At 36.1% G+C, this 11,155-nt stretch overlaps 1 protein-coding gene across 1 annotated transcript; it reads left to right on the top strand.

Annotated features, from left to right (window-relative positions):
- Window positions 1–300: 300 nt before the first annotated feature.
- LOC309567467 (keratin, type I cytoskeletal 19-like) lies at window positions 301–10,620 on the top strand (the record flags this gene model as incomplete). The annotated part of the gene is made up of 8 exons (XM_082272856.1): window positions 301–873; window positions 1,060–1,142; window positions 4,325–4,481; window positions 6,006–6,167; window positions 6,300–6,425; window positions 7,695–7,915; window positions 9,399–9,454; window positions 10,562–10,620. The coding sequence occupies 8 exons, from the start codon at window positions 301–303 to the stop codon at window positions 10,618–10,620; spliced, it is 1,437 nt and encodes a 478-aa protein (XP_082128982.1).
- Window positions 10,621–11,155: the final 535 nt, after the last annotated feature.

Raw genomic sequence — 11,155 nt, 5'->3', positions numbered from 1 at the left:
AACCTGTAAACAAGGAGTTCAATAAATATATAATAACCTTCTACGCCTTCCAATAAGTTTATGTTTCAGACTATATGACAAATCACCTGAAGTTCAAACAACATTCTATATGAAATGTACAACAAGGGACCAAGGAATTAGATGCTCGTAAAAACAAATCCTATAAACATTTCTAACAATTCACAACACCCTTTTACTTAATATAAAAAGGATTCTATAAACTGGGTACATTTGTATCACAAACACACAGCTGTAACACTTATTTTTGATCCTATCCTTGCTAAAGCCATTAGAGACAATATGATGACCTATTCTTCAGGATCTTCTTCTAATTTAAAATATGGAAGCTTCAAGCATGGTGGTGGATTCAAAAATACCCACCTTGGATCATTTACCCACAAAGCCAGCCATGCGGACAATTGTCCTTCTTTAAGAGGAGCCTACAAAAACCTCTATGGACAGTCTAAGATATCTCATCACGATAGAGTAAACAGTCCAACACGTGGAGGGTCTTACAATTCCTATCATGGTGAAACCTTTGATGACCACCACAGGGCTTCTAGTACTCCAGGAAATCTACGATATAAAGAAATCACCCATTCACATGGACATTCTTATAATATGCAAAGTGGTGGAGCCCACTCCGGAGAATATGGAAGTTCAAAAAGCAATAGTCTGTTTAGAATCAATGAAAGGGAAACCATGCAGCGTCTGAATGAGCGACTTGCATCTTATCTAGAGAAGGTTCACACCTTGGAGCTGGAAAATAAGGAATTGGAGAAGAAAATATCAGCATGGTATGAGAACAATGCCCCCAGTGCTTTGCCTGACTCTAGCCAGTTTCTCAAAACAATTGATGAGCTCCAGAAAAAGGTAACTAAATCAGAATGTATGTAAACTTTTAATTTACCATATCCTGACATGCCATTCATTCTTCCCACGATACTTTTACATACTTGTTGACATGCAAAATATGTGGCAGCTATGCATTCTTTTAAAAGCAACATTGATAGGCAATTGTTAACAAACCCAGCATATTAATTTCTTTTTTTTATACAGATCTTTTCAGCCACTGTTGAGAAGTCCAACATTGATCTTCAAATTGACAATACTAAATGGGCACTTGATGACTTTAGCAACAAGTAAGCATATATTAGTCAGAACAGAAAAAAAAAGTTGTATTTAAAAAAATAGGAAATTGGGGAATCAGATTATCATTTATTGAGTGTGACAATATTTTGTGAGCAGTGAGAATTTATGTGTGGCTAGTGTATCTTTCTACCATCGTGGAAGCCCTTTTAAAAACTATTACCTAGTATTATTAAGGTACTAAGTATATTAAATAGTACATTGTAGATCTAGTAATAAAATATATCATTAAAATGTGGCATAAATGTTATCTCATTTTTTAACACTTTCCTCCTCTATATGACAAAATAATTTTCAATAATAATAACAATGTAATGAAACAAATAAAAATAGCCAGAAAAGTAAAGCAGGCAACAAAAACAGTTTTCTCAGTAAAAAAATACCCTCTAACATTTCTCTTCTTAATAGTTTTGTTGTAGAAAAGTTACCCTTATATTGTGGTCAGAGGAAGAGGGCCCTCTGACTGTACATTAAAGATCAGTGGGAGAAGGGTCTTTTTACACTGGTGTTCAGTGAAAAGAATGCCCTCTTATGTAAGTGGTCAGTGTAAAAAGTTGTCCCTCTCCAAAGCCTTTCCTAAGTCAGTAGTTAGCTCTCTAAACTCACGGCAACTCATTGATACCTGGGGAGTGCATAATATAGGTTCCAGATCATACACCTTCTGTTCAAACCCACATGACAGTTATGCCCATCTGGATTATATTTTTTTCACCCCAATCATCCTAGCCAACTCGTCAGCCACAGACATCCATGTTTGCCCTGGTCTGACCATAATATGATGACCTTGTCTACATCACGAATCGGCCTTAAACCTATGACCCACACATGGAGACTCAATGATTCGCTGCTTACGGACCCCACTGTTATTCAGTCTCTTTTAAAACATCTGGACACATACTTTACAGAGAAATTCACTTCCAGAAACATCCCCCTCTACATTATGGACTGCCCATAAGGCGGTAATGCGAGTCCATCTTATTAGTATAGCAGCAAATAAGCACAAAGCTAAAATTGCAGAAAAAACATTAGATCGCTTATAAAATTGATACAGTTAATCCCCTTCGCCAGAACTCCTTAATCAAATAATTCCAAAAAACACGCTTTAGACCTGATATTGTCTGATAACACTGAAAAATCTTTGCAATGGTCTAGGGCAGGGGTCTTCAAACTATGGCCCTCCAGTTGTTCAGGAACTACAATTCCCATCATGCCTAGTCATGTCTGTGAACATCAGAGTTTTACAATGTCTCATGGGATGTGTAGTTCTGCAACAGCTGGAGGGCCGTAGTTTGAGGATCCCTGGTCTAGGGAAAATTTTTTGCTATTCAGCAACTCTGTTTCTACAAGAAAGCTCAACCATACAGTAAAACCACCTCATGTGCACAAATTGTGGAACTCTGCCGGTACCCTGGTTTCACACCCCAATGACATTCTAGATATTTTTGTTGACTGCTACAAGAAATTGTTTTCAGAGCCACATATGACCTCTGACCTGGCCTCTTTGCCAACCTTGCCCTTCCCACTCTATGCAGCCAGCAACAAAAAACTTTGAATGATCCCTGCACTGCCACAGAAATTGCAGCTATTATTAAATCTCTTAAGTCATCTACAGCCCCTAGCCCAGATGGTTACACCACCTATTTTTACAAAAACATTCTCATCTACATTAACTCCAAAACTGGCTATCCTTTACCATAGTTTAAAAGGTAACAATTTCCCCCCAGAAATGCTTTTAGCCAACATGTCTCTGATTCCAAAAACCCCACAAAGATGGCCAGGATGGAGATGATCAAACTCTCAGAGCAAATCCACCACACTTTGTACAACACAATGCATCTCTTCCGCAGGAAATGGGAGCACTGGGATACCCCTTTCTTGTAATTCTTGTCCACCATTACCCCCATCCTACTGGTTCTCCATTATGTTATTCTCCAAATACTATTTAAATGTAACCATTTTCCTGCTTTCTATTCAATTCTTTGTAGTGTTTTTTTGTATTTGACTCTCCCTGCTTATTGTCAATATGTACGTTGATCACATCTATTTGGTAACTTAATCTTCCAATAGAAACGTTTGTAATAAAAAAAAATAAAAAGTCGTCCCTCCGATTTTTGGCCAGGGAAGAATACCCCTTAACAACAGAAAGTAAAACCATCTTTGTCAATAGATACTAAGTTGACAGGTGAGAAGGGTGGCTGCAGACTGCCAAGTAATGTTGGTGCAAGAATTATGCAGGCACTTTTAGAAAAGAGATCAGTCCTTTAGTGCTCAAGAATGCCCCACCGATCTCTGGACTAAACCTAATGTTCCACAAAACCCTGGTTGAGAAAGTTAAAGGAAATGATGCCCCTTTTGAGAAAATACCCTTGTAGCCTAAAAAGCTTGAGGAACGGTTGCAATTTTTCCAACTTTGGGTTATGATATACTAAAGTGATATCAAACCCTTGTATTTTAAGCACTTTTATCAGCTGATTTAATAACTTACTGAGTATGCAGCTACTTTATCTTTTAAACCTTGCCTACGCTATGCTCTAGTTCTAGCTGGTGCCATAACCACTGCCCTAGGTCTCCTGTTTTAGGATGGCTCCTTTCTCTTGCAGAATTCTACAAGCCACCTTTGCATGCAGGGCCTAGAGCTGTGTCTCCCTACATTGTGTGCATCAATAGAAACACACAGCCCCTAGGATGATTAGGAACTCCCCTGCTCCTCCTTTCCCCTCCTTTCTCCAGGCTAACAGCCTGATGGTATCAGTAACTCTTTCCTGCAAAGACCAGAAGGTAAAGGAAGCACTACAGACAGATCAGGAGCCAGCAACATTGAAAGTTGTAAACTACAAATGCTGGGGTAAGAATTTTAACTGGTAAATGTTTATTCTAGTGTGCTCAATGTGTTAAACTAAAAAATACTAAGGGTTTAATACAACTTTAGGGTCACTAGAATAGATATAAGCCTCCCCATAGTTTCAACCACCTAGTAACTTGACTAAATTAAAAACTAAACTAAATTTACGATAAATTACCTGTGGTAGGGGGTGGGTAAGATTTTTGAACACAGTCTGACCTACCTATGTGTAGTTTCTCAAAACACCTTAGAATTTAGAGGGTAGTTGCAAATACAAAAGGCACAAATCTTCCCTTGAATGTGGTCATTCAGCTATTCATTTGTACTCTAAAGATATGAAATTGAACTCAGACTAAGGAACAATGTGGAAGCTGATGTACAAGGACTTCAAATAGTCTTGGAGGGACTAAATAAAGAAAACCTGGAACTGGGAATGAAGGTTCAAGAACTCCAAGAAGAACTCAGAGAAATGAAGAAGAACCATGAGGAAGTAAGTTGCACAAATACTGTAAATATAAAACAGTTTCTGAGATCTGGTTGATTTTTTTCTTAACTGATGATAACCCAGCAACATTCTGTGCTCCAAATGTTCAAATCAGTGGATTAGTAGGTGCCACCTACTGTTAGACATTACTCCTAGAAAAGTGTTATTCATTTAGTTACAAATTGAAATGCAGATGAAATGTTTGTTATTCGGAGATTCAGATATATACGAATCACCAAATCACAATAGTTATGAATGTCAATGAATCTAATATAAATTATAACAAAACAACATATTCATTCGTATTCATTCATCATGACATGATGCAATTGTAGGCCTTTTGTTAATGTTTAAAGCATCCAAAATAACGTAATGACATAAGCAATGATCCAAATTGATTTGGATCCATTTTGTTTTTATGGTGCATTAACATTTTTCATGATTATAAAAAATGAACTACATATGAAATGGAAACATATTGCAATAAATACAGTAAGGTATAAAAGGTGATGACTCCTAGTTATATTGTGTTTGGGTTGGATGGAGGTGGATCTATCAGGATCTCCGAATCATAACATAACAAATTAAATTAATTTAGTTCCATTTGTTATGTTATGATTCAGAGATTCTGATTGATCCATCTCTATCCAACCCAAACAGAGTTCATAAGTAATCTCTCAAAATAACGAATTAACACGTTAAAAGAAATATAGCCAATCTTCTAAATAGCTAATCTTCCTCTAAAATACAAATGGATTTGGAACAACAAAGATATGAAATGAATCTGAATATATGAAAGAAATGATGAAAATGAATCATTGTAACATAACCAATATGACAAAACAAATAAATTAATTTAACAAATGAATATGAAAGAAAACAAAATAGATTTTTCTGTCGTGCACATCTCTCTAGTTACTCCTTACTGAAATTGTTTTTCAAAATATTGTACATTCTTTTTTTAGCTATCTACTATATTTAAATCCAAGTTATTTTCCTGTATAGCTTAAATCTGAAGTCCATTCAATATACATAAAGAAGGAATGTCATCAGGCATGATGAAGGGGTCCTGTGAGGCTACGAAACATTGCTGTTGGCTGTAACTATGTGTTCGCTGAATAAAACTTTGGACCCATTTTTTGGAGGCCCATGGTTTGCTGGTGACATTCCTTGTTCTGATATCTCACGGTTCCAGCCAGTGGTTGCATCAGCACCCACTTAGACATTAGGCATTGGGAAGAGTGCGTTGCATTCAATATATATATATGTCTCTTGCCTTGAAGTTGAGGTATAAAATGCCAGCATAAACTAATGACTTCATTAAAATTATTTTTAAAATTAAATTAAAAAGAATTAAAACCAAATACATTACCAGATGACTAATTTTATGTCTTGGAATTATTTTGCCCAAATTCACGTCACCCACAAAAAAATTCTGTGAAACTGAAGATGCACATTCTTCTAATGATGTGTATATGGAACCATTCTTTCAGGTTTTAATAACATTTTTCATGCTATCTTCTTATCCAGGAGGTGAACTCTCTCCGTGGTCAACTGGGCGCCAGAGTCAGTGTGGAATTAGATGCTGCTCCATCGATAGATCTGAATAGTGTTTTGTCTGATATTCGAGAAGAGTATGAAAACCTAATGGACAGGAACCTTAGAGATGTTGAAGCCATGTTTCTTGCAAGGGTAACCAAACATTTACATTTTTCAGTATTATATTCTCATTCTGTAATTATGAAGCTTTGTAATAAAAATGTAAATGAAAGCATTTCCAAAACTGAATGCTATGATGGTCTTTTGTATTGTATAATTTTACAGACTGAAGAACTAAGTTGCCAGGTCCAGTCAGGATCAGAAAGCCTTCAATCAGTGCAGATTGAATTTATTGACTTGAAGCGCAATATACAGAACCTAGAAATTGATCTGCAAAGTCAGTTGAACATGGTAGGTGTTGCCACTTGGTACTTTAATGTGTATTGGGGTGATGTAGTGTTGGCTGAAGTCATATTTTAATCTTTCAGTTCCCTTGAATTTGTACTGACTCTCCTTTTCACTTAACAATGGATGTTATATGTGTGCCCCCACCATTTGACTTTTTTCCCCTCCGTTGGTAGTTATGGGCTAGGACAACTACTGAGGTGAGACAATTGTCACTCACTGTGTTTAGAGGTGCCATCATGCTGCACTAGACAACTCAGGCAATTTATCTTAAGGTAAGACAGTGATCAATTATATCATTTTTTTTTTTTTGTTGATCATTATTACATGTTTTTATCCCAGGATAAAATAAAGCTATGGCTGTCTTGTTGTACTTCCCTCTACCATGGAATTAAAATATGCATGCATGCTTGGGGAGATATATTGGTGATCAGATAGTGCCCGTATATCATATTGATCTTTAATGTTTGTGGTCAGCATGAGTTGTAACTTCTTAAAGTGCCCCTAAACTTAAAAAAATATAAAATAAGATTTGCTATGTTATATGGAACATCTTGGAATGCTGTTAATAAGTTATATTCTGAAAATGAATTTTTTTACCTGAATTCCTCCTAAAAAAAATAGCAATGCACTCCTGATATGTGAGGGCGCCTAGGAACTCCTGTGCTGACAACCTTACAGCTATATATATATATATATATCGGAAGTGTGGGATCAATGGTACTGCTGTCTCTGACTACTAGTTGCATAAAATTTGGAGGGAGTTGTCATGAATGTGCTGCTTGCCAGAAACAAATCATCACTGCATGCATCTCTATGCTTCTGCTTCATTCATTCTGTAGACATGTGCTTTGAGAACCTTTCCTGCTGCCTTTGGGATATTCCTCCACCAGTTATCAGATCACCAATAATCGGGTAGGCAGCTCTAACATGGGTAAGCAAAGCTCTGCCTCTTCTAAGATAGCTAGCCCCATATAGAAAAACCTGCCTGTATGGTAAGCAAGTAATGGGGAAAAGATCAGCTGCAAGGAGCCTACAAATACTGTAGTACGGATGACTGGTCCTTTGGTTTTTGCTTGCTATGTTTTGGCACAGCTTGCAGATTTTAGGTCCAATTTAATTTATGTATGAACGTTACATTATGGCAATACAAAACCACTACTAGCAAGCATTCCATCACCTGAACCAGATACTAATTCTACAAAGACAGTTTTTGAAGCTACAGTGATTTGAATGTCATACAAAATCGCCTTATAATTTTATCTCTCTTCACAGAATTCAGCTCTTCAAGACACACTGACAGAAACAGAAGCCAACTACAGTTCAGAACTTGACCAGCTCCAGACGATGATTAACAATGTGGAGTCGGAGATCGCCCACATCAGATGTGACCTAGAGCGACAAATTATAGAGTATAAAATTCTTATGGATCAGAAAAATCTTCTCGAGCAGGAAATTGCCACATATAAAAACTTGCTTGAGCAACAGGACTATCAGTAAGTACTGCATAGAAGGGCACACCTGAAATGGATTAACATATTAATCCAACCCCAAATTATTTAGTTAGGTAGATTTTGGTGGGCTGAGTCAGCCCTGGCTTGACTTTGGTTCTCTATTAACAAGGTCATCCTGCAGTCATTTCTGGCTGTTCCTGTTCACCTGGGACATATGGGTGACCTTACCTACCTTTCTGTATTGCAGCTCCTGTTACATTTTCCCCTTATTTAAAAAAAAAAAAAGTCTGAGCCTATCATGATGGCCACAACATGAGTGTACGTAGACACTGGAACTCATCACATAAATCTCACCAGTAGAGTCTCTAAAGAAAGAAGGAAATGTAAGGTGGTTTACATTTATCAAAAACTGAAATATTAATTTTGGTTGGACTAACTCTTTATGGTACACAGCCCTGAAAATACTGTCACTATGGTCATGCAGAAAGAATGCCTTTTCTTACACAAATAAGGTTCCTTTACACATTATCGCTGACTTTGGGGAGAACTTTAATGACCTTTACTTACATCAGGTGTCTTCGGGGTAATACCACCCTGGGAACTGTAGAAATTTATCATTACCACAAGATTTTATTAACTAAGCCCTGATTTTCATTTCCATAATAAGAAATGTTAGTTCAAGATGGCTAAAGTTGTCTTTCAAGAAAATAGGAACTCCTAGTTTGAACTAAGACCTAATGTACAATATAAAAGAGTTCTCACCCTCTGCAGCTCCTTACAGAGAACTGTGGCACCCTCTTTCAAGTGTTTGGACAACTTAGACTCCTCTAAATGACACTATGGGGTTGATTTACTCAAGGCAAACAGACTGTGTGCTCTACAAGAGCACTTGCTCCATAGCTTAGTAAATGAGCAGAAGCTCTGATGACTTCCCTCATCCAATCATGTGCAAGCAAAAACACAGTTGTTTTTTTTTTTTTTCCTTGCATGTGATTGGGTACTCTTTGTAAAGTGAAGCTGTATCTCCTTTACTAGGCTTTGGAGCAACTGCACTTGCAGAGTGCAAAGTCTATTTCCCTTTAGTAAATCAACCACCATGAATCCAATAGAGAATCAATAGGGGGATTTTTATCAAAACTGGAGTAGACTACATTTGGAGTGGATGCACATGGCAACCACTCAGCTTCTATCTTCAGTTTGTTAATTCAAGCTTTAAAAATATAAGATAGAAGCTGATTGATTTCCATGCTTAGCTGCTCCGGATTTTGTCTACTCCAGTTTTGATAAAGTCCGCTCATTGTGTTTTTCAGCCTACAGTACAAAATTAGATTTCACCAGATTTAATCAACATTTTCAGCAATCCTCACAAAAATACTGGTTGTATTTTTCATTAGTAATGGTGTTCTATTCTTTGTTATGGTTTTTAGGATATCAGTAATAGGTCTTTAAATAGGTTTTCATGATCCTCTCCATTGAACCAATATGCAATTTTGTTTTTCAAAATTATTAATTTTCTTTTTTCCAGTGTTCAAGAAGCAGAGCCAACTACATCAAGTATAAATACATTCACTGCAACAAAAGGTACGCTTGGAATGTCAAAAACAATCTTTATAAAGGGAGTGGACATCCTTTATAATCAATCCAGGCTCAATTTACAAAGTTATAACACTTTATTTGCTATAATGAGTGCACTGCTGCATTTTGGGGATTGTGGGTTGTCATTAAAGGGCACCTCTCCAATTTTCATGCAGGGTCCACTTACATTTTTTATGAGAAGGATTAGAAGTATGGCAATTCTTGGTATAAAATCCCATTAAAGGTTTAATTTCCTAAACTACAGTAAATATGGCTATAAAATGTAATTTTAAATAAAAAAAAAAGTAAAAATCAAAATAACAGAGCTACAGACAGGTGTGTTATATATATATATTTGGTTGGAATGCTGCTGTTTCTAATTATTGATATATATATATATATATCAATGATAACAAGTGTTAAATGCAAAATGAATAGCGCAAAGTCCACACACCACAATGTGTACTCTCTTTAGTGCAATGCCCAAAATAAATTAAATATCCAATTATCTGAAAAAAAAAAAAAGACAATAATTTCAAACCATTACCCCTCTATGACGAAAAATACATACAAAAGAGTGTAAAATTAGAAAAATTTCCAATGCATAAATATGTGCAAACAATGATACTGTGCAAACATCAAAAATAGCAACAATAAAAGTGCTCTTGTTTCGGTGCAAAAGAATGTATACTTTTTCACACTTTAAAAATATATACGTGCTTCAGTGATAGTGAAAAGAAACAGTGTCCCAAAAATATTACTCTATTAATATCTAATTTATAATAAATAAATTAATTAAGCTATTTATATGTACTAACACTGAAGCACCTATATGTTATCACTGTGTAAAAAAGTATACATTCTATTGAAATGAAGCACTTTAAAGTGCACTTTTATTGCTGCTATTTTTTGATGTTTGAATAGTATCATTGTTTGCACATATTAATGCATTTGCCCTTTTTTATTTTTATTTTGTTTATTACATTTTTTTGGGCATTGAATTGAAGAGAGTACACGTGTGTGGACTTGCGCTACTCATTTAGCACAATGTATTTACGTTTTTTTAAATCAACTTGGTAGTGCATTAATGACATGTGTTTTTTTATATTTTAGGCTCCAACGCAACGGAGTCTCCCCCAATGGAAAATCATGCTTGTGAGACAAGCAGCTAAAGAAGAACACTTTATATTGGTTATATGGTCACAAAGAAGAAAAGAAACAAGAAACATACAAAACATATTTTGCCTAATTCAGTTCTAAAATTCATTTTATACATAAGACATAAACATAAGTATTAGTATATAACTTAAGTGCACTTTAAATAAAAAAATATATATTCTTAGTAGAAGGTAAATGCATCTAATCTTAGTAGTAATATATATTAAAAAAAAAAAAGGTTTAAAGTGGTACTAAAGTCAATTTTTTTTCTGGTTAAAAATAGCAAACATGTCTTACTTTTGCACAGAGCAGCCCAGATCCTCTTTTTCTCTGGTCCCTCACCAGCCTCGCTTCTGCCGAGTGCCCCCAAAGCACGCAGTTTACTATGGGGGAACCTGAGCTGAGCCGCTGCCCCCGTGTCCATTCGGATGTGGAGTCATGGCTCAGCCCGTCCCTACTCTCTCCTCATTGGCTCACTGACTTTTATTGAAAACATCCAATGGCGCCCACTGCTGTGTCTCAGCCAATCAGGATGGAAAGTCCCAGACA

The sequence above is a fragment of the Pelophylax lessonae genome (genome assembly GCF_965119305.1).
Source record: "Pelophylax lessonae genome assembly, chromosome: 11".
NCBI classification, from domain to species: Eukaryota; Metazoa; Chordata; class Amphibia; order Anura; family Ranidae; genus Pelophylax; species Pelophylax lessonae.
Note: the sequence above shows the minus strand (reverse complement) of the source record. Positions and strands in the feature narration are given on the sequence as shown.